Consider the following 24,691-nt stretch of genomic DNA (forward strand, 5'->3'; position numbering starts at 1 on the left):
GTTTCGCCTCATATTATGTCTGTTGTAATGCATTCATAATAAATTCGTGCTGCTGTTTATGCTTCATTGGTTGTTTGCTCATCTGGATATAATTGTATATATGTATGCACATATGTTCGTTTAGTTTAATTGGGTTAGGGTGCCGTGGAAAAAAAAACACTACAAAGGGGTGCCATGCTTTCAAAAAGTTTGGGAACCACTGCACTAGAGGTCCTTGTCTCCACGGTGTCATCCTGTTCATGAACTGCATTCCCCACAATCCCTGTCTGTACCAATCACTGTTCATTGCACTCAGCTGTTCCCCGTCATCATTGAACCCAGCTGTTCCCTGTTATTCATTGTTAGTTCTTGTTATATATACCCTGCCAGTCTAGTGTTTGTCACGGATTCCTTGTCTTATATCACGCCACTTCCGTTCCCTGTATTTCCTGTTTGTGTTCTTGTTTCTTGGATTGATTATTTGGATTTTGACCTCTGCCTGGAAGACTACGATTTTGGATTTACCCTAATAAACCTTTACTGCACTTGGATCTTTCCTTTTCCCGTTCCTTTGTGTGTGGATCATGGCAAAAGCTGTTTGGAAAATAGATAGATTTATGGATAGATATAAGCACCTGGAATGGATCATTCCCAAAGCTATCAACTTGTGCCCATCTTCCCCATTCCTAAAATTAGCGCTAAACTCTGGCTGCAAATGGCACTTTTGAGGATGTAGAAAAAAAATTGACATTATTGGTATTCCATTTATTGGAAATGATGAAAAAGTGGTGGATATGCAACATCTGTCCAATAGCATCTTAGCATTGTAATATGGTCTTGAACAGAACTGAACAGTCATATCTTATTACTTTTTGTCTCCTAAGTGGTGTCACAATAAGCAGCTTGAGGAAGGAGTATATTCAAAGCAAATCCAGTGTGCACTCTTCCCCTCTTACTCAGGGAAGTCAGAGTGGCCTATTTTTGACCATGACACAGCTATGGCATTTCATCCTGAGAGTAGATAATGAGGGCTCTATTTTATCTTGTCTCTGGGTAAGAAGGTGACATTTATATTACTGTGGCTAATGGAGAAGAAACACTATAGTGACACCGTCTCCTCCCTGGTGAACTCTTGCACCCTTTCACAACATGACAATAGCTGGACTATACTCAGGTACCTGTCTCCGTGGCTGAGCTTTGTAAAAAATAAAAATAAAAATCAATAACCCATAAGTAGGTTTGTAGCCCATAGTTACTTACTTCCTTTCCCCATCATTGTGCCTCCTCCCCCTCTACACACACCCTGTAAGTACTAAGATCAGTCAAGTGTGTATGTGTGTGTGCACGTACCCTTTGGCTCATAGCAAAGGCAAACTAAATTAAGAGGAGGAAAACTCATTTCCTGATAACTTACTTAGACAATCAGGGACGGAGAATTGCCCGTTCCCCTTAAATAGAGGAGAGGGAAAGAGCTCAAAGTCATCATGGTACACTGGTTCAGATGTAAAGACAGGAAATAAAATGTTGTGTAATTATGCATGTTTGCCTGAAATTGAAATGATTTTGAATATATAGGTAGGGTGGTCAGAAGTCTCTCACCCCCCAAATGATTCAATAACTCTGTAATGTGCCTAACTGAACTTCAAAATTGTGATGATGCCATTATGGCCAATTGGCCATTTTTGTTTTACCTAACCCACTCAGAATCGAAACATTACAAACTGAAAAACAGTGTCTTGACCCTTCTCCAGAGCTACCATAGAACCATTCTTCCTCTACACCTGCACATATTTATTTCTTAGAACACAGGTGTGTCAAGATTTAATGGGAATTTTTAAATAATACTGACCAAAGATTATACAAACAGTTAACGTATAATATAATAATATTACTGACAGTTAAAGGTACACTATGTAATTTTTTTTTTTCAAAATTAACATAATTTAAATAATGAATCAATACATCATCAGTCCTTCTTCCGAAACGTGTTTTTGTCTTACCCTGATTCACTAAGGGAAGCCTATTAAGTGTTTATTATTTAGACCTGTTAAGATCTTTTTTGCAGGAAATTGCATACATACTGTATATCACTCGCCTGTACATGTCTGGTCATATCCGTAAATAGAGAAAAGATGTACAGGCTATTTTGACGCTTGTATGGTGTGGGAGTGGCTTAGGTTAGTTGTCACAACAACGAGAAAGAAAGGTGGCGTGGAGCAAACTAAATCTGATAGCAAAAATAATAAAATGAAATCAACATTGGCTATTCGGAGAAGGCGAGAACTGAGGGATTTTAAATGTTGTAAAAGTGACGCAGAGATGCCGTTTTTATTACTCAACAGGTGAGAAAGGTATTTTATTGAACAGAAAAATCGCCATTTGTATCTCTCTAACAGAGTTCATTGTAAATCATTATCTGTTGTGAAAGGTAATTTCATTATGGGTTGTTGGGAAGTACTGTGTATACCTGAAGTAATGTCCTCAGCTAAGCTTGAGATCCTTTCCATCTAAACTGGTTAAATCGCTTAAGCCTAGTAGTTAATGTTTTATGAGCAGTAGGATAATTTCTCTCTTTTAATTATGAGAAAGAACCATTCATCCGCACAGTCATGCAGAACCGAAGCACAACCAAAACGTCTCGGTTACGGATGTAACCCTCGTTCCCTGAGTGGGAACGGAGACGTTACGTCGGATGACGACGATTGGGGTTTCGCTTAGAAGCCTATCACCTTCGAGTATATAAAACGAGCCAATGGCAATGAAATGCCATGGGTCTGCGGAATTTGCCTAGCGCCCGCCGCAGGGGGTATAAAAGGAAGTACGCTGGCACAATGCAGATATGTCTTCGCTGAGGAGCCGAGACTAGCCCCAGGCGTTTTTCAGCGGTACAGCGGAAGTGGCAGGAAGACGTAACGTCTCCGTTCCCACTCAGGGAACGAGGGTTACATCCGTAACCGAGACGTTCCCTTTCGTGGTCACTCCGAGTTACGTCGGATGACGACGATTGGGGTTCCAGTCTAATCACGCCACCTCGGCTGTCTTCCAGTGCCCTGCGTAAGTCTGAGCTCCCTGTTGTGAGACTAGCACGAACGAAGGAGTCCTACTTAACACAGGGATACCAAGGTACACTGGGAAGCATATCTCCAGAGAGAAATATGCAGTTATGCCCAGCCATTGATGGGGGGGACTTAGAATACACATATGACCCAGAGGGCTGCATATGGAAAATCACTGGGGTGTCCAGCCGCAGGTGGAATTTTAAACCCCAGGGGTGGCAAGGTGGCTTGCCAAGGGAAAGACACACGCTCACAAGGAGACTTACAGTGGAATACACATGTGGGGGTCGCCCAGAGGGGGAACCATGCACATGGAGGCACCTAGTCAAGCGCAAAAGCTGCGTTATGGCAGATTGGCATAACTCAGGCGTTGACGTAACCAGTGCTGGAGGAAACTCAGAGCTTATCAGACTCACCTGAGAGAAATATCGCACGTATCCCGTCCGTGGAGAGGAATGGCGAGCAAGCGAAGACACCTGAGCAGAATCTAGCACCGGCTGGTTGAAGCGAGTACATGAGAAGAAACTGGCTCTACTCGGAGATTATAGAATCTCGCGAATGTGTTGGGTGTCGCCCAGCCTGCAGCTCTACAAATGTCTGTTAGCGAGGCGCCATGCGCTAGAGCCCAAGAGGAAGCCACACTACGTGTGGAGTGGGCTTTCACACCAAGGGGGCACGGACGACCTTGCTGCTGGTATGCCAAAGCAATGGTATCCACTATCCAGTGGGATAACCTTTGCTTTGAGAGAGCCTTTCCCTTCAGCTTCCCACCATGACAGACAAAGAGCTGGTCTGAGGTCCTGAAACACCGCGTTCTGTCTACGTAAGCACGGAGGGCGCGTACTGGACAGAGCAGTGCCAAGGCTGGGTCTGCCTCCTCCAAGGGCAGCGCTTGCAGGTTCACTACCTGGTCTCGAAAGGGTGTGGTAGGAACCTTGGGCACGTATCCAAGCCGGGGTCTCAGGATCACGTGAGAGTTAGCCGGCCCGAATTCCAGGCACGCTTCGTCAACCGAAAATGCCTGCAGGTCCCCTACCCTCTTGATGGAGGCCAATGCAACCAGGAGCGCTGTCTTCATTGACAGGAACTTAAGCTCCACTGACTGTAAAGGCTCAAATGGAGCACTCTGCAGGGCAGTTAGAACCACTGAGAGGTCCCAAGAGGGTACGAAGGGAGGACGAGGAGGATTTAGTCTCCTCGCTCCCCTCAGGAACCTGACGATCAGGTCGTGCCTTCCCAGAGACTTACCATCAACTGCTTCGTGATGTGCGGCAATGGCGGCAACATACACTTTCAGGGTGGAGGGAGACAGCCTTCGCTCCAACCCATCTTGCAGGAAGGAAAGCACGACACTGATCGGGCATTTCGTGGGTTCTTGATGTTTAGAAGAACACCAGCTGACGAAGAGGTTCCACTTCAACGCATAGGCATGTCTCGTGGACGATGCTCTAGCGGAAGTGATGGTAGCCACCACCGCAGGTGGTAGGGTACTCAAACCTGCCTCGTCCCGTCCAGGAGCCACACATGGAGGTTCCAAAGATCGGGACGAGGGTGCCATAAGGTGCCCCGTCCCTGAGAAAGGAGGTCCTTCCTCAGAGGAATTGGCCAGGGAGGTGCTGTCGCGAGGAGTACTAGCTCGGAGAACCAGGTCCGGTTGGGCCAATACGGGGCAACCAAAATGACCTGCTCCTCGTCCTCCCTGATCTTGCGCAAGGTCTGCGCAAGAAGGCTCACTGGGGGAAACGCATACTTGCGTAGGCCCCGCGGCCAGCTGTGCGACAGTGCATCCGTGCCGAGCGTGCCCTCGGTCAGGGAGTAAAACAGGTCGCAATGGGACGAGTCGTGGGAGGCAAACAGGTCTACCTGTGCGTCGCCGAACTGATCCCAAATCAGCTGGGCCGTCTGGGGATGGAGTCGCCATTCTCCAGCGAGAGGCCGAACTCGAGACAGCTCGTCGGCCGCCTGGTTCAGGTGTCCCGGGATATAAATGGCTCGAAGCGACCTCAGATGCTTCTGACTCCATATGAGGAGGTGGCGAGCGAGTTGCGACATACGGCAGGAGCGTAGACCACCCTGGTGGTTGATGTACGCTACTGTTGCGGTATTGTCTGATCGGACTAGTACGTGCTGGCCCCTGAGCAGCGCATGGAAGCGGTGCAGGGCGAGACGTACAGCCAGCAACTCGAGGCAATTGACATGCCAAAGGCGCTGGGGTCCTGTCCAGGAGCCCGCGGCAGCATGACCATTGCACATGGCGCCCCAGCCCGTGTTGGAGGCATCTGTTGACACAACAACATGCTGGGAAACTCGTTCTAAGGGCACTCCGGCCCGTAGAAAATTGAGGTTCGCCCACGGGGTGAAGGTCTGACGGCAGGCTGGAGTCACTGGGACTCGGAGCGTGCCGTGTTGCCATGCCCACCTCGGGACTCGATCGCGAAGCCAAAGCTGAAGCGGTCTCATATGAAGCAATCCCAGCGGCGTTACTGCGGCTGCGGATGCCATATGCCCCAGGAGCCTCTGAAAAAGTTTCAGTGGAACCGCACTCTTGTCCTCGAACTGACGAAGACAAGTCAGCAGTGGCTGCGCGCGCGCGCTCGTAAGCTGCGCGCACATGGCGACCGAGTCGATCTCCATACCGAGAAAAGAGATCCTCTGCACGGGGCAGAGTTTGCTCTTCTCCCAGTTGACCCGAAGGCCCAGACGGACTAGGTGCCGGAGCACTAGGTCCCTGTGTTCGCAAACCTGGTCTCGAGAGTGAGCTAGGATAAGCCAGTCGTCGAGATAGTTCAGGATGCGAACCCCGTGTTCCCGAAGGGGAACAAGGGCTGCCTCGACGACCTTCGTAAAGACGCGAGGAGACAGGGCTAGCCCGAAAGGGAGAACCGCGTACTGGTATGCCTGCCCCTCGAAAGCAAACCGTAGAAACGGTCTGTGTCGAGGTAAAATGGAGACATGGAAGTAAGCGTCCTTCAGGTCGATCGCTGCAAACCAATCCTGCGGCCGCACACACTGGAGGATGTGTTTGGCCGTTAGCATCTTGAACGGCAGCCTGTGAAGGGAGCGGTTCAAGACGCGCAGGTCGAGGATTGGCCGTAACCCACCGGACTTCTTGGGTACAATGAAGTAAGGGCTGTAGAAGCCGGACTTCATTTCGGCTGGAGGGACAATCTCGATCGCACCCTTCGCCAGCAGGGTGACGACCTCCGCTCTCATGACAGGGGCATTGCCACCGACCATAGTGAAGCGGACTCCGCTGAAGCGGGGAGGAGATCGCGCGAACTGAATCGCGTAGCCGAGCCTGATGGTTCTCGCGACCCAGCGGGACAGTCTGGGAAGCTCTAGCCAGGCCTCCAGAAAGTGCACCAGCGGGGTCATACGAACCACAGACGTACCGTCGGTGGGGCAGCGAGGCGGAATGACCGGCACCGGCGAGGGTGGCATCGCGGCCCTGTGCGGGGGCACGGTCATTAACCGCGTCCTGCCAGAGGAGGCCAGGGGAGGGCGCGCGTCCCACGGGGGCGTGCTCTGGCAGGGGTCTGGCGACAGAGGGGGATGAGAGGAGCGTGGCCCGTGGGCGGCGCGTGCTGTCATCCCAGACCTCTGGGACAGAGGAGGGCGGCAGTGGCGGGACCCGAGGGTGGCGCGCACTGCGGCCCTCTGACTCTGTAGGCTCAGGATTGGGAATTTCGATTCTTTCTTTAACCACATTAGGGTGCTGCCCGTCGTGGGACGAGCAGCGGGGAGTGGAGAACAAAAGATTCTCCCCCGGCCCTCCACCGGGGGAAGGAGTGGCCCTGCTACCACCTCCTGTAGAGAAAAGAAAGCCAATCCTGAGCTGCCCGTCTCAGGAGCGCCGCTTAGCCTGGCGTTTAGCGGGCCGCGGGGCTTTTCAAGAGTGCTGCTTAGGCTGGCGTGGCAGTCTAAGGGGCGGAGACGGGCAGCGCCGCCCTCCTGCGACCTCCTCCTGCTCATGGCCAGTGAAGGCCCGAGGGGAGGAGTCGCATGGAGGTGGCCTCGGCGGGAAGCAGACTAAGGAGACCGCACGGACGGATGACCGTCGGTGCAGAAGGCCTCAGTCTGCTTCTGGGGGGGGGGGTCAAAAACTGTAGGGTACAGTCCTCAACCACACCGCCGAGGAGCCCAGCCTGGGACATGAGGGAGCTGAGAAAATGAATTCTCAGACCCCCTCACATCAACCTGGCTGAGCCCATGTCTGGACCACTCTAGTGGACACCACCTGACCCAGGATCACGCAGGTACCGATGTCGCCCGAGAGCGAGGTCAGTAGTGTGCGCGGCGGAACGACCAAGCCGGGCATGGGAGGCATAGCGTCCCAGCAAGGGGGCGTGGTCGAGTTTCCGCGTTCTGTCAGTGTTGGCCAGGGAAGGACTAGCGTTCCACTGCGGCCGGTTCCGACAGAACTCCCGAGTCAGCACTGCCTCGAAGGCGAAGGCGACACACAGCACTGCATGCCTGTGCCACGATAGTGACAGAGAACATACAGCCCATGATCGCCACGCGATCGAGTGCAGCGAAGGCGGAGGACGCCCGCGGGCCGGAAGCGTCCTGATGCACATCCGGGAAGCCTACAGCGCTCAGGGGGAGGGCGGCGCCACTCCAGCCGATGCTTTCAGCTGCCCGGGAAAGCATGGCCATCAGCTCTAGATCTGACTCGACTAACGCTGACACTCCAGAGGGAGGCAACGCAGTCGAATCCTCATTTCCAGAGGAATCAAGCCCGCCTTGTGATGCTGTGAGTGACATGACACCACCTGCTGGAGCCCCGAATGAAAACACTGGGTCCCTAAGAAGAACCAGGTACACACGGAAGCCCCACGGTTTGCGATGTGGAGGGGGGCGTGGCCCGAGGAATGCTCGTCGGTATTATGCCACACTGTAACCCTCAGATCACCCTGGCCACCAGCCAAAGTATCCCCTCTCGAGGAAGAGATAGATTGGGGTGTGGCAGAGGGGACTCTACCCACACGGGGATCATTGAGTCTCGATCTATAAACATCGCGATGGTCACGTTCCCGCAGAGAAAACGTGACTCACCCACGAGCGCTGCCGAGCGTGAATCAGCCCAACACGCGAAACAGCGCTCGTGACCGTTAGGCAGATGAATCACGCGCCCACATCCAGTAAATACACGGGCGAGCCGTCTTGAAAAAGACGTGCCTCGTGCAGCTCTTTTAGAGAGAGGAAAAGCTCAGCAGAGTGCTGAAGCGCCCAGGGAGAAACACACACACTGTCGGCAGATCACTGCCCAGATCAGCAGCAGGCAATGCGATCTCGCTGGAACACGCCGTCACACCAACACACTGAAGAGCCGCTCGTCTCGTAGAGTGAAGATGATACAGAATAGCTTGTAGGAGTGAAGAAAACTCTTGGCTCCGAAGCGAAAACATATCTGCATTGTGCCAGCGTACTTCCTTTTATACCCCCTGCGGCGGGCGGAGTTACGCTAGGCAAATTCCGCAGACCCATGGCATTTCATTGCCATTGGCTCGTTTTATATACTCGAAGGTGATAGGCTTCTAAGCGAAACCCCAATCGTCGTCATCCGACGTAACTCGGAGTGACCACGAAAGGGAACAATGTTTTTCTACAAAATGCATACAGTTTTGGTTTTTAACCGATAGAGGGCCAAAAGTTACAGTATGTAGTCTACCTTTAATATATAATATAATACAATTAATAAAAAATATAATGATTATATTTTATATACATATATAAAACAGTGTACATTAGTATACAGCATACAGTAACAGTATACAGTACAACAGTATACAGTAAACATACTTACAGTATAATACACTATAAATATATATTACAATATTATATATAATATAATATATTGTAAACTTAAATTTTATATGATTCTGCATTTTAGAATATAGTGCTTTTTTATATTTTGTTTTGTAACAAAGCAACAGCAGAATGAAATGCTCATCTCCGAGCAACTGCGTGTTTTAGTGTTTTTCAACAAACTGGTTGAGTGAATGATTCAACAACTCACTTATAAAGATAGTCACTTGTTGCCACCTACTGGGGTTACAATGTAACCTGAAAAAAACGAAATAAAATAATTTAGCCAAAGTAGGCTTTACAGAGAGGTGTTACAGATAAAATGTTTTAAAAGGAAAAATGCAGTGTGGTCAATGTCTCTGTGAACTCTTCCTAACCCACATGGTAAATAATAAAATCAGACAACAATTTTTCTCTCAAGTGACAGCACTTGACAGCGGAAATGATAGGTAGTCTGTTCAGGCAGGATTGCTGAATGTATACTTTTGAATAAAATCAGCTCCAGACGCTGTTGACAGGCTGACAAGTCAAACTGTCATGAGATGAGGATACACATAAAAGTCTTGAATCCTGTGTTCCTACATGTCTGTTATCTTTCATTCTTTAGACCTCTTTAGGCCTTCTCTCATGTGAACTGAGGGTGGGCTGAAAATAAACACCTATTAAAGCCATTTTATTCCTGTTCTTCAGAGAACCATGACAGCATGAACTCCCTGGACTATGTGCTTGTGAGATATTTTTGGCACAGATTAGAGCATGGTAACCCATGACAGACACAAAAAATTGCCAGAGGGGGCAGGGAGACATGGGCATCACCTAATTGTTGTGACGACAAGATACTTCAGTGCATCTGTAAGTTGAGTTTAGCACATGTGTTATGGCTATCACAGAGGGGGATGTGGATTGTCTTCTTTTAATCTGAGAAACCAGACACTGTGTAGCTGCAGGCCGTGTTTGATGTGAAATGTCTATGATATGCTTTAGTTGCATGCCCTATTACACACCAGAAATGTTTGCTTTTGACCACAATGTCCTTTTACAATAGGCGGTGTTTAAAAAAAAAACAGCCAGATGAACTGCTGAACAACATCTTCAAATCCTTCTGCGGCTAGACTGAATCCAAAATCGTTGTGTTGCTGTTGGATTCTCAAAGTATGCATCCATAGTTTTTGAGCTAATACTATAGCCACAAAAAAAGTGTAAAAAGGTAATAAATCATTTTAACCCGAATTAATATTTTTTTTACCCTGAAAGTCAAAAAATAAAAATAAATAATTAAAAGAGCGTTCCCACTGGGTAAAAACTGACTTGCTATAAAAAGTTACCATCTTTATCTAAAAAGAAAAGTAGCAGCATGCTATGTTTGTAAGTATGCCTATATTTTGCATACAAACCGTAAGACTGAAAGTAAAAGCAATATTTGGAGAAAAGAAATTGTATTATTTGAGTTCAAGTCATTGGAAAACACAAAAAAATGTTGTTGAAACAATTTTACACTCAGAAATTACTAGCAAAATTTACCATTAATTACTAAGTAGCCTAACACTGAATTAAACATACATTTTGAAAGACTGAAATGAAATGAAACGTTCTCCAATAATCTTTAATCCAATAATCCAATAATCTTTATTTACAACTTGAACACTTGTACACTTGCTACAGTGTAGCAATAAATTAATCTTCTTTAAGAATTTGTGTTTTCCCATTTTAAGGGTTAAGGTGAATTTAGCTTGAAGCTATACTGTACTTACATGGAAATACTGTTAGCATGCTAGAAGAATATGGTATACGGAAATGGCATTGGTACAGTAGAATAATACTGGTGAATTCTCTTACTATATGCTCAAAAGTACAAAAGTCTAAAAGACAAAGAATATATACTCTTATTGGTGCACAGTGGTTAGAAGAACACACCATCAATTTGAACTAAGGTAAAATGCACAGTATGTTGATGACTGTAAATATTTCAGTGCATATGTAAAAACATCCATGCGAACAGCAATAGTTGAGCACTCATCCTAATTAAAAATATTGGCTCATGCCGAGATATTTTTGTTTTAAATAACTCTTAACATTCTTGATTATGAATAGGTTTTGCACTGTATTATTATGGATGAAGAGCAGATAGTTATTGTTAAAGATCCTCTCTTCCCTTACAGGCTTTGCAGCACAATCAGTCTCATCACTCTTCTCCATCCCTTATTCTGGTTTATTTTAGTGTCACTCCGGAGGGGAATGGGAGAGACTTAGTAGGAGGACTGCCTCTTTGCTGCAACATTTATTGTTTTGAGTAATTTTATTTTGAGTAATATTTATTTCTTATAGCTTTATTCTTATTTTTTTAAGTCTTTTTTAATGACCTGAACTGTGCCATTATCGAATAGCGTGACTGTTATTCAGTTAACTTTAAAATAATTTAGCTCCCTCAGTCCCTCAGCTCCAGATCCATAGTAACATGATCCAGATGGGGGCAGACTTACGTCAACATAACATGAGAAAATCATCTTGGATGTGTGAAATGATGTTATGCAAGTTCAACATGAGGTGTAAAACAGAGTCAGCGTCACATTACCTCCCAAAATTGCAAACCAGAAGCATTTTGAAAGCATGACAGACAGACAGACAGATAAGTTCATTCAACATAGATAGTTTACCTGTGAGCTAATCATTCAAGAGCAGTACAACATACTCACTAAATGAGGATAAGGAGGGGAGGGAGCTCCTAGCCTATCACAACCATACATATGGGAGTAAATCTCTCTCCTCTCTATCCCTTCTCTCCCTTCTCCCTTCTCTCTCTCTCTCTCTCTCTCTCTCTCTCTCTCTCTCTCTCTATGCCCGAATGTGACTTAGCTGTGGCTCTGGTCTGCATGCACAGCAGTAGGAAAGCAACTGACACACAGTGATCATCTCTGCTGGCTCCTTGGTTAAATCTGCATGGCGACTTAACACAGAGATTACATCTGCATTAAGAGCACTGTGTTTCACCAGCAACTACACAAGTCAAGTTGATTAGAGCCTGATGCTTGCCTGGTGCTGGATTATTAGGAGGATCATTTCTCCAAAGCGGGAGAAGTGATTAGACATCAGCATGCTGTGCGTTTCTACATAGCGAGAGAGTTTATCAACCTCAGCTCTTCCAATGATCCAGTTTTTCAAGCATTCAGTTGTGTCTTCACTGTGCTGCCTCAAGCTGAGCATATGGTCTCCAAGGACTCCTCAACTACTTCAACTGGTTTCACTCTCCAGTATTCATCAGAGAAAGAATTCATTTGAACAGAGAACAGCAGCAAATTAATTAGTTGGATGTCAGGTTATCTGCTAAGTTTGGACAGGTGAAGGTGAGTGCAGTTTCAGAGGGAGGGGAGAATTTTGGAAAAATCCCTAACGAGAGTGCTTAAGGAGAACCTAGAGAGATGTCCAAACCTTCACGTCTGGTCAAACCCTCCAAGCAATCCCGAAAGGAACCTCAAGGGAACCGTTCACACATGCTGGTCGTCGGGGAGAGGTTGATGAGGGCTGGCAGTGAGGGCAACCTGGTGAGATCCAGACCAACCCAGAAGTCTTCTGCCACCAATCCAGTGGGATCCAATCCAGGTATTACTGCTTCATAAATCTAAATGTTAGCACTATAGTTTGTGATTATATTGATTAAATGTATTTGTATATGTCACGCTACAAAATATTACACATGACCATGAACACGCATACAGATGATTACATTTCCGCCATTAGTTTAGATAGCTCGTCTGAGGAGCTATTGTCCAGTATTCCTGACTGCAGCACATGAGTGCGCTTGTATAGTTTGGCTGATACCCCCTCTATATGGGGAGATTAAGACAGGGCTTTAACCCTCACTGTTCACTCTGCTGATGAGTTACATTCCCCTCCTCATCATCAAATTCTTGATCAAATCACTTGATCTCATTGGTGCTATAAACCAGCCACTCTCAGCTAGACTCACTGAGTTACTCATGTTTTTAGAAAGTGATTGAATATTTAGATGAACACAGCTATATTTGTAAAGCTGATTTAAGCATTACAGTGAATAAAAATGGTTTATGAGCCAGATGATTGTATCAGTCTATCTCTATGCAATTTCAGACTGATTTTAATGACAATTTATGTTGATTTTAAAATCTCAGCTATATTTTAATAAATGAACAATGACATCTGTGTACTTACAGTATGTGCACTGATGTATCAACATTTGGGCCCAAAAAAGATTTGAGAAAACTATGTGATGTTCAGAGAGAACAGCAGTAATGAGAAGATCTCTGAGCTGATGTCAGAGCAGTTGACTTGCAAGTTTGACAGTTCGGTTAGGCAAAAGTTTTGAAGAACTGTCACTGCTCTAATTAGGTCAGTTTAGCAACCACAACATGGTAGCTAATGGGTACAAGGATTGAGCCTTTTAATTCAAGTATTATACCAAACAAAAAAATGGTCTTGTGCTATACTTATATTATTATTTATTATTTCATTAAAATTTTGGCCAGTTATCAGCCACTACCTTTCTTGTAATCCAAAGTTCCACAATAATAACACACATATCAAACATGCCCTTTGGTAATTTAGCTGAGTAATTCAGTCCAAACTCAGTCAGTTATGTTGTGCCTTTGGTTGTCAGAATCAGAATGCAAAAAAGATGGTCTTCATTTTATAGAATACTGTCGTCGAAAACGCCCTTTGAAGCTAAACGCAGTCGTTTATGTTTGCAAGCCATTAAATGGACAGACTGGAATGATGAAACCTGCAACAATTACCATATACTTTTAAAGCATGAATTTGATAAGCAATAGATCTACACATAATATTCACATACAGTATTCAGTTCATAGGGGGCATAATGCCCTACAGCAACAGCATTAAATAATATTTAAATCTATAACATATTTTTAAACCTAAAAAAATTTTTTTTTAAATCTCAAAATTCTGATTTTTCTTCTCAGAATTATGAGATATAAGCTCGGAATTACAAAAAAAAAAGTCTGAATTGTGAGATATAAACTGAGTGCTACAACCATGAAGTCAAAACATGGAAGACTAATTTGCCCCTGGTTCCCTTGAGATTTTCCTATGGGGTTTAATAATTGGGTTTTTCAGTTTATGAGTAAAACCAAGCCTGTGGTAAACATAACTTGACAATACTTGGACATTTTTTTTTACCATTACACCCTCCCATACCGAAAACACAAATTCTGAGCCAATTATGCTTATTTTTGAAAATGTAAGTATGTTTCTAATGAGTAAATAAGACAGTTTGGGGTGTGAGCAGTTTACGCTGTAGAACAAAACGTCAAATTATCAAATTATGTTTGGGCTTTATTTTTAATCATAATTGAAAAACCACTTATAAAAACGTCATAGGAAAATCTCGAGGGAACAATTGGCAAAAGTCTTCCAGGCTTTAATGTCATCCCTGCATCACTCTATATATTTTTGAGTAAAATAAGTTCTGTGGTAAGCATAACTTGATGATACTTGGACATTCTACAACGTAAACTGCACACACTCGCACCAAAATGTTCTTATATTGTAACTTATTAGAAAAATCTGAAAAAATATTTTTCAAAAATAAAGATAGCTTCAGAATGTGCTTTTTCAACATGGGTGTTTAGGGTGTGTAATTTACGTTGTAGATTAAAATGTCCAATACTCTTGAAAGGCTCCATGAAGAGCCTTTAACACCCATGGAACCTTTCCATTGCACAAAAGGTTCTTTAGAGTGAAAAAGGGTTCTTTAGATTATTAAAAAGTTATTTACACTAAGACAAATATGGTTCTTTTCAGAACTGTTAACTTAAAGGTTCATTGGGGAGCCAAAATGGTTATTAAATGGCATCGCTATACGAACACCCCCTTTTGGAATCTTTATTTTTAAGAGTGAAGTATTGTCAAGTTATGCTTATTTTACTCATAAATTGAAAAACACCATTATAAAAACCCATAGGAACCATTTGTGAACTAGTCTTCTGGGTTTTGAAGTTACGGCTGCAGCACTCTACTTAAAATAAAAAAGTAGATTTATTCTTCTTAAAATAAAAAAAACTTTTATTTTTCCATAGACTGATACTGATACTGCAGAACTGTCATTATACCAGGTAGGCTCTGCCTGCAAATTTTTTATTTCAATGGTAATTTATACAAAGCTATATTATGTACTACCATTTCAAAGTTTGGGGTCAGTAAAACAACAACAACAATTTATTACAGATATGTAATAACATTTTATATATATATATATATATATATATATATTGTTATTACATATCTGTCACTACTTGATTACAGTTTGATTTTTAGTTGCTGTTACAGTATTTATGATTTATACTTATTCATCTATTTATTATATCAGTCTCTAGTGACTTTCAAATGCCAAAATACCTTTCTTTCACTTCAATGATTTTCACTCACACTGCTTAGAGAGGTATGAGATTGAAGGCACAGCCTTAAAACCACTGTCCCCTGCTGTCACCCATTCCCTCTGTCGGGTCTGTTAAAACAGAGATTTATTCCAGAGACAGCACCAATCCTGCCATGCTGCTGAAGATACAGTACATGACATTTCCACAGGCACAGAATCCAACACAGCGTGGACTCTTAAGAGTTCTTTCTACCCTCAGAGGCTCCAAATGTGCTGAAAGAGATTCCTCTGAAAAACCTGCAGCACCAATTTCCCTCATGAGCTGCCACCTAATTTTAAAGCCTCTTTTCTTGTGGCTATCTGTGCACTGAACTGTAGCCCATGTTTATAAAAAGAATGTCTTTTTTCCTATTCAGCTGATCTCCAAATTGCATTTTTAGCAAATGTTGCACCTGAGATTTGAGGGTTTGTTCACTAACTAATTGTAGACTACTAACTTGTGTGACAGTAGATGAGTTAGTTTCATATTAATTCCGTTTTTTCCAGTAGGTGGAACGTTTCCAACAAGAGAATAATCAAACACACTGGCCTAAATGGTCCTTTCTCTTTCTCTCCTAATGGGTTATGTGCAAAAAACCTCCATAATCTGTAAAACAGGTTGCATTGCATCCGGTTCAGATCACTTCATAAATATAAAGCTCTTTTACAAGATGCCTTCAAAGGAGCTACCAAAGATGAGCCATGTCCATGATCCATGTCCAAAGATGTCCATTGCATATGTCGATTGATATCTTCTTTTCACTAACACTCGGATTTTATAATTAAATAAAATGGCAACAATTAAAATAGGCCAGGTTAGCTGATTATTTAAAGTCCATATCGCCTTCAGTTCATACTGCTGTTAACTGACAAGCAGATGCGATGAGACATGTTTTCCTGTTTGTTCATGTGGACATTAAACATAAAGCCTATAGCATTGGAAAGTCCGATTCAAACTTGTGAATCAGTTTATTTATTTCTCCCACATGTAGCATTAGAAAATCAGAATCATTCAGAATCATTCAGAATCACGGCTCATTCAGACTGACTTAAAGGGATACTCCACCGATTTTTCATATTAAACTATGTTATTCCCTTAACTAAGATGAGTTGATACATACCTCTCTCGTCTCAGTGCGTGCACTAAATCGCTCTGTCTTACGGCGAAACTTTGTTAGCACTTAGCTTAGCCCAGTTCATTCAATATGGGCCAAGCAGAGAAGCTACCAAACACCTCCACGTTTTCCCTATTTAAATACAGTTACTCGCGTAGTGTAACTCGACCTAGGACGGTGACACAAAACAAAACGTTGCGCTTTTCTAAGCGTGTAACATGGATAACTATTTTGTATGGCGGAATACCATAGCAAGTGCTTGTAAGCACTTCGACTTGGCGCAGTAATATCTTCACTAGAGGGAGCGGGGGCCGGTGAGAGGATTTTTCCACGAGTGAAGATATTACTGCGCCAAGTCGAAGTGCTTACAAGCACTTGCTATGGTATTCCGCCATACAAAATAGTTATCCATGTTACACGCTTAGAAAAGCGCAACGTTTTGTTTTGTGTCACCGTCCTAGGTCGAGTTACACTACGCGAGTAACTGTATTTAAATAGGGAAAACGTGGAGGTGTTTGGTAGCTTCTCTGCTTGGCCCATATTGAATGAACTGGGCTAAGCTAAGTGCTAACAAAGTTTTGCCGCAAGACAGAGCGATTGAGTGCACGCACTGAGATGAGAGAGGTATGTATCAACTCGTCTTAGTTAAGGGAATAACATAGTTTAATATGAAAAAACGGTGGAGTATCCCTTTAACTTATATTTTCAAAACCATAGATTCACAAAATCTCACTATATTTATGAAATTTGCATAGCATTTGGAGGCTATTGCATGGATAACCCCCCACCCACAAATTATCAGCCCGGCCCTTAAGTAACTTCAAGCTAGCTACTTTTTATTTGTAACTGCTTTAAATTATGATTGCCTTTTTAGTGCTAACTTGGGGAAAAGAATAAGAAATACATTTCAAAAGAAAGTGATGGCTACAGAAGAAATGGTGAAGAAATGCAAGGCTGGAGATCATTTGGGCCCCATATCTGCTAAATTGTGGGATTACATTTTCCTTCTCTGCAACTGTATGGCAAAAAAAAAAAAAAAAAAAAAAATTCCTCTAGAGTTAATGCTCATCACACCATAAACCCTATAAGAGAGAAACAGGATGTTTACTACTCCAAAATGTGTTTGTTTTATCATCAAAGCTTAAAATTTCACTAAATCAGCTTACTAATCTGCTTATTGTACACAGAAAAATTAAGATGTCTTCATCTTGCTATTATGAACTGAACTTTGATACTCTGTAGTTATATAACCTCCCCACATCTGCCTCTGATGCACTAATGTAATACAGGAATTAGCCAGATCTTCATGTGCCGTTACGTCAGCTTAATCAGCAGGAAGCGATATGGTTTGACATCAGTGTGATCTCACACAGGATGTGTGCATGTCTTGTCCCGTTCCTCTCTGCTGCCCTGTCCAACCTAATTTTTGTCCCTGCCGCCAGCTTAGCTCTGTAGCATTCTCAGTGTTTCCACAGCTTTGGAGCAAAACAGTACAGAAAACACAGAGAATGCAGAGCACAACAACCTCTTCTAAAAATAAAAATAAATCAAATAAAATAGATTTTTGTAATTATGAAGCTTATTTTTTCCCAAAGATTCAATCCTGTGCTACTGAATTAACATTCCTGTCATTCAGTGGCACGTTCTGCATGGAAGAACTGCAGAATGCGGGTTAATATGCAGGCCACTTCTGTGCAATTTTCTGATAATGATTTAGATTTTAAAGCTGCTGTGAGCATGCGTTCAGTCTAATCTCCAATCGAGTTCAGTTTGTCCGTTTATATAGTTGCTGAGCCCAGGAATATCAGTCCTCACTGTTGAACCACAGATACTTCAAAACTTGAGTGGGCCAAGATCCACACTGCAGAATGCTTAGCTTGGCGTCTTCAGACTGAGTTATTAAAGATACACATCCCCCCCCCCCCCCCCCCCCCCCCCCACCACAATGAAATTGGGCTATAATGAGACTTAGAGGTGACTGGAGGGAGAAGGTGGCAGTAGCTCTTCCTCAGGTTGCACTGTACTTCTTCTCAGACAATTTATTTCCTACTCATTATAGTCAGGAAAGAAGATTAATTTCAGACCATTTGCCAGCAGAGGCTAGTCTGTGTAAAATTATAATTCTGTAGAGATGATTTCAGAGTTTATGTTCTATTTTCAGTTGTTTGACAAGCCACTGACTTTTAGCCACTCTTTTTATTTTGATTATTTTGAAATAGACTGACGTGAGTAAAGTCACACTAATTAGACATGCACAATGTTTCACAACTGCAAGTGTTGTAACTGGCAAGAGTGGTGTGTGGTATTGAATGGAGACAGTTTCCTGAGGTAACACATTAACAAAGGTGGTCATGTTTAATAAAAAAAAAATAGTGTGGTTTGGATTGCCTCTTCTCTTTCTCTGCCGTCGTGCCATGTATGTTGTTTCTCGCTCTTCACACTCACTCAGACAAGGAATGAGATGCATTTCCAATAGTATGATTTGGTGGTTTTGTGGCTATAGCAGCAGATATTTTATTTTTTTGCTATTTTCAGGGCATTTTTGTAAGTTACGGTCATGCCAGTTTAGTAAAAGTTACAGTGCAAATTTACAAAATAGGTGACAAGGGACCCAGCATTAGAAACTTTCAATAAGGAGAGAGACCTGAGGAGGCACACTTATTCACAGGTGATTTTTATTTATTTTACACAGGTGTGATCAAGCAAAAAATGTAAAATAAATCAACATTTGCTGTATTTCATAATGTGACGAGTTTTGGTAGTGATAAACTGCTTCAAGGTGCATAATGAGCCAAGAACAAACTAATGTACATAACTTGAGCTCTTTATTACTGCCCATGCAAGAAAAAGCTCTGTCCGAGGTCTGTACACATGCATCGAGAACAGTTTATTATGTGCATCCTCATTTGAAGCTTTAACTTTTTTTAAATGGCTTTTATTGCACAGCAATGAAAACAGAATACGTCATCTTTATGCTTGGCTGCAACTGTCCTTTTAGATAACTACAACAGATGCTGTCAAATCACAGAAGCATCTTGTAGCTGTCATACAAGGACAACACTAAATTTCCCAATGCTTCAACTGCAGCCAAACAAGCCAGATCTAATTGATCAAAAGCCACTGTTTTTAACATGCCACACTGTTCCTCTTTATAGCTAGATATTTGGGTTCATGTCTGAGCCCTTGTCTCGACAAACACTAATGTTTTGAGTGCTTTTTCATTTTCTTATATATCTTTGTAACCACCTGAATCAGAGAAGTAAAGTCTGTAAAATTCCTTCTGTTTTAATGCAAGTCTTGTACGATGTAGGTGATTTTAAAGGGATACTCCACCGATTTTTCATATTAAACTATGTTATTCCCTTAACTAAGATGAGTTGATACATACCTCTCTCGTCTCAGTGCGTGCACTAAATCGCTCTGTCTTGCGGCGAAACTTTGTTAGCACTTAGCTTAGCCCAGTTCATTCAATATGGGCCAAGCAGAGAAGCTACCAAACACCTCCACGTTTTCCCTATTTAAATACAGTTACTCGCGTAGTGTAACTCGACCTAGGACGGTGACACAAAACAAAACGTTGCGCTTTTCTAAGCGTGTAAAATGGATAACTATATTGTATGGCGGAATACCATAGCAAGTGCTTGTAAGCACTTCGACTTGGCGCAGTAATATCTTCACTAGAGGGAGCGGGGGCCGGTGAGAGGATTTTTCACGAGTGAAGATATTACTGCGTGTTACACGCAGTTATCCATGTTACACGCTTAGAAAGCTTGTAAGCACTTCGACTTGGCGCAGTAATATCTTCACTCGTGAAAAATCCTCTCACCGGCCCCCGCTCCCTCTAGTGAAGATATTACTGCGCCAAGTCGAAGTGCTTGCAAGCACTTGCTATGGTATTCCGCCATAAAATATAGTTATCCATTTTACACGCTTAGAAAAGCGCAACGTTTTGTTTTGTGTCACCGTCCTAGGTCGAGTTACACTACGCGAGTAACTGTATTTAAATAGGGAAAACGTGGAGGTGTTTGGTAGCTTCTCTGCTTGGCCCATATTGAATGAACTGGGCTAAGCTAAGTGCTAACAAAGTTTCGCCGCAAGACAGAGCGATTGAGTGCACGCACTGAGACGAGAGAGGTATGTATCAACTCATCTTAGTTAAGGGAATAACATAGTTTAATATGAAAAATCGGTGGAGTATCCCTTTAAAAGAATTCATTTTGTAGCTGGATGCATTGCATTGTAGCCAAAAGTTTTTTCTTTATTTTTTTTATAATGGGCATTTTCAGCCATTGATAAATTACAGATTTAGATTACATTTGTCACTGGTTAGTCTGCCCAGAAAGGCTGGTAATTTTGTACTGTTACACTGCCTCGTCCACAGGATAGTATTATGTCTTGTTTAGGCACAGCATTAAAAAAAAGAGAGAGATTTGAGTCCCTCATTCCTGCTCTTTTAACCGCCTCACCATTGCTCCCTGTCAGAAGCTCTACACAGGAGCAAACAGCAGAGGAACGATCCTTCCCAGGACCATAATGAATTTCTCCTCCGCTCATCTGTGCTGTTTGTGATGTGTGCTGTACACGCTCACTGAGAGTGTAGTGAACCATTGCAGCATGGCAGTCCAGAGGACCCTGCTCCAGGGCACAAGTGAACTAGATCAATCAGCTTGGCTTTGTCAACCTAGGAAAACCCTCCACCACCACCATTACATCTGTGTCCCTCCCTGCACTGTGCTGCTTTAAGGTGTCACATTCTTTTGGCAGCCTTTTTTTTTTTTTTTTTTTTTATCAAAACACTGACTGAGACAGTTCTTCAAATACATCCTTTATGTCTCCTACAAATCAGTTCATGAGTGACTCAGGGGCGTTTCCTCCGAGGAGCCAAGGGAGGCAGTGTCTCCTCAAAAAAACTGAATGAGAAAATAATCGATATTACAAAAATAAAACGCAAATATCACAATATGTGACATTAAAAAAAAAGTGTAAAAGTCACTCGTTTTTATAAAGTAACACTGTCCAACAACAGCCCATTTAGTTTAAACCCTCAAAGGTGCAATTTTTTTCCCCAAATCCCGCCCTGCAGCTAATTTCATTGATTAAGGTTACAGTAACAGGTAGGTTTAGTGACCAATGTTTGGTGTGGGCTATCAGTACTGTGATTGGCAGACATGACCAATAAAATCTTAAGAATCGGCTGCAGGGTGGAGTTTCAGCTGAACTGGTTTGGGGGAAGAAATCACGCCCCCCAAAGCATGCGGTGAGTTTGATGGGGGGTAATTGAGAATGAATGGGGGAAAGTCACGTGAGAGGTGGCAATACCTCCATAGCGCTATGATTGGATATGATCGGTTATGATTGGCCACCGGTGTTTGCTAATAACAAGGGTTTCTGAATTCTTCATAAAGGCACTTTATATTAAAAGTTGTTTATATTTTAGTCTATTAGTTAAATGTTAAAAGTGATGGCTTCCAATTATTTAAAGGGTAACTAAGCAGGGTTTTTTTTAGCTTAATTTACCTCAACTGAACAGCTTCGGAGTCATTGGAATGGTTATATTACTTTTTTCGGGTTGAATGGTGGCTGTCTCGCTTCCCCCTAGCGCCTGTGAGTGGAAAAAAACATCCTTGCAACTTTACCGCCGGTGTGGTGAACAAATGAGTCCTATTGAAGAGATGAGTCCGAGCTTAGGACCCAAGCAATCCGATTGGTTCAAAGCACGTTTTATGGGTAATCGCTTTAGTGCCTGGTTACAAATCATACAAAAACACTTTATTATAGACAACGTTTGTACTACGTTATAACGAGTCATTAATGTATTTTAACTTATACGTTTCATATACTAGTATTAAACTGAAGCTATAGATTGTGAAATTAAACATTTCTCATTGTTAGTGTTTTTTAGTTAGCTTAGATAGTAGCATAGCATACAGCTAACGTTATCCGATGATCGTGCTAGCTGAGCTTTACCTGAGCTTATACTGCCCTGATACTGCCTTACCGTATTCACAGCAATTCGTAATGCAATTATAATTGTCATTATTTTTTATCGTAATAATCAGCGCAATATGTTACAAGTACACTTTTTTTTTATTAAAAGAACCATAAAATAATGTTTATTTGTGTATATTACTATTTTTCTTATTAACAGTTTAGACATTTAAATAAATGACAGAATGCTAGCTATGTTTTGTGGGTACTTGGTATAAATATTAATTGGTTGTCTAGCCTTGACTAAAGAACAGTATAATAAAATTACGGCAGGTAAAATTATGTTCCAGGCGGGATACATGAGCGCTGAGCGGCCGGTGATCGCTTGGATCTCACAACTCCGAAAACGTCAGATCAAAATTTTAAATAGGCGCTATCTGTATAAACAAACAACATATTTGAGCTTCAAACAACTACATTCTCGACTGAAAAACTCTTACATTTCGTGACACAATAACAGTAGTATTTTTAAATTTCGCTGTCTTTCTCCTCTGCTATTGACGCAACTTGAGATTATAGCAGCGGGATTTAGCATTCTACATAAAGCTACCACATAATAACACTAAAACAGCTCACGTTAGCTACAAGTTATCGCGAGAACAGATTTAGATCAGGCATACTACTGGCATACTAATGGGGTCCTAAGCTCAGACTCATCTCTTCAATAGGACTCATTTGTTCACCACACCGGCCTCAGCGTCAGGAAGTATCGCATGATATCAGGTCTCGCGATGTAACGAATTGCTTTACGGCACTACACACATTTATATGCTACCTTCTGTGTATCATACATACCTCAGTCGACATGGCTCTGTGCGTTCGCCGGCTTCTTTGAAAACAAATGCACATGACCAGAGTGAGAAGATGGGAGGGGGGAGAGTCGCCAAAGTTTTTATGACAGTGTTGTCAAATATCTTTTCTGAAGCTGTAGGGGGAGCTCTACAGAGAAACCCGCGAGCAAAAAGCGAGAAAACAGCGAAGAAATGGCCAAACACTGCATAGCGCCGCTTTAATGTTGAATGGCTTTAGTTACTAATTGTATCCCCAGAAATTGATGAAATGAAAAATCCATTTGACATCAGTATCAGTATTGGTATCAGTGATACTGGCCTTCATTCATAGTATTTAATAAAATAAATATTTAAAATAAACCGTCATTATTGTTTCTACATTGATTTTGACATTCAGTGTGAAAACATGCTTTACAATATAAAATATATTACAAATTGTAATGTTAGGTGTGATTAATTAAATTATTACAGAAAAATGTGCAATTTATGTTAATTTCTTTTAATCAATTGGCATCACTAATACATTGTTTTAGACAGTCTAAAACAAAACCAGACATGTACATGAACACTGAACAAAGCTGAGTGGCGCTGATTTGCAGTCAATTCTCCTTTACTAAAACCTGAAGTCTGAAAGAGTTTCATGAGTGTGTCTTGTATCCTAGAGACCTGGTGTATTTATACCCTCCTTATGGGTTAGCTTGGAAACAGAATACCATTAGTGAAGAGCTTAGAGGTATAAACTTGGCTGTGGCAGCTCTTAAGTCTCTTATTGGTTGAATAAAGCTGACCTGCTCAGGGACTTTTATCTGTGTTGTTGGTGTCTATCTAATGGTGCTGAAAGAGGAATGACTAAAAATATGATGTCCTCTGGGCAGCCCTTCATATAAATGTCAGTTTTGCCCATTGGACTGTATAGTTGGACTGTTATCGCTTTGTTCTCAGTCTTTCTTTTAAATGTTAAAAGTGGGTGGGGAGAAAGTTACTTGATATAAAAAGTGCAGTTTTGAACATCAAAGCTGCTGGTAATTTTGAGACTCTTGAAACCTGTTAACATGTAGATCATATGTGTTATGTCTATCAGCATATTAGAATGATTTCTGAAGGATCATGTGACACTAGAATAATGTCTGCTGAAAATTCAGCTTTGCCATCACAGAAATAAAGTACAGTTTAATTAATATATTAATTTTAAATTGTAATAATATTACAGTTTTTTATCTATCAATATGAAGATAATTGTTTAAAAACATTTAAAAACATCTTACCAACACCAACATTTTGAGTGTTAGTGTATAAAAGTATGTTGTTTAGAGACTCGTTGTGTAGTAGGCATTGTTGCTTTGGCTCAAAGCCTTGTTGATTCTTTCTTTCTCGCTCTATCTGGGGATGGACAGGAAGAGAGGGTGGAGGAACCAGCTACGGAAATTGGTGATTAACTAAAACAAGCAAAACCCTTTCCAATTCCTGCAAACAATGGGCAGGTGTTGGAAATATTATATGAAAAACAATGAGGGATGGAATTTTTAGCATCTTCTGAGAAACATCTTG

At 42.5% G+C, this 24,691-nt stretch overlaps 1 protein-coding gene across 9 annotated transcripts in view; it reads left to right on the forward strand.

The window, feature by feature from the left end:
* The first annotated feature begins 11,747 nt into the window (after nt 1–11,747).
* Nucleotides 11,748–24,691, forward strand: part of LOC309500583 (sickle tail protein homolog) — a 71,799-nt gene continuing 58,855 nt past the window's right edge. For 3 of the 9 annotated variants that reach the window (XM_082172219.1, XM_082172220.1, XM_082172221.1), the window contains exon 1: nt 11,748–12,440. In XM_082172219.1, coding sequence (XP_082028345.1) covers nt 12,260–12,440 — 181 coding nt within the window. In that variant the 5' untranslated portion in view covers nt 11,748–12,259. The remainder of the gene's footprint in view (nt 12,441–24,691) is intronic. The other 6 variants (XM_082172212.1, XM_082172213.1, XM_082172211.1 and 3 more) reach the window with 3 other exon arrangements.

Source organism: Leuciscus leuciscus (assembly GCF_965113295.1).
Source record: "Leuciscus leuciscus genome assembly, chromosome: 6".
NCBI lineage: Eukaryota > Metazoa > Chordata > Actinopteri > Cypriniformes > Leuciscidae > Leuciscus > Leuciscus leuciscus.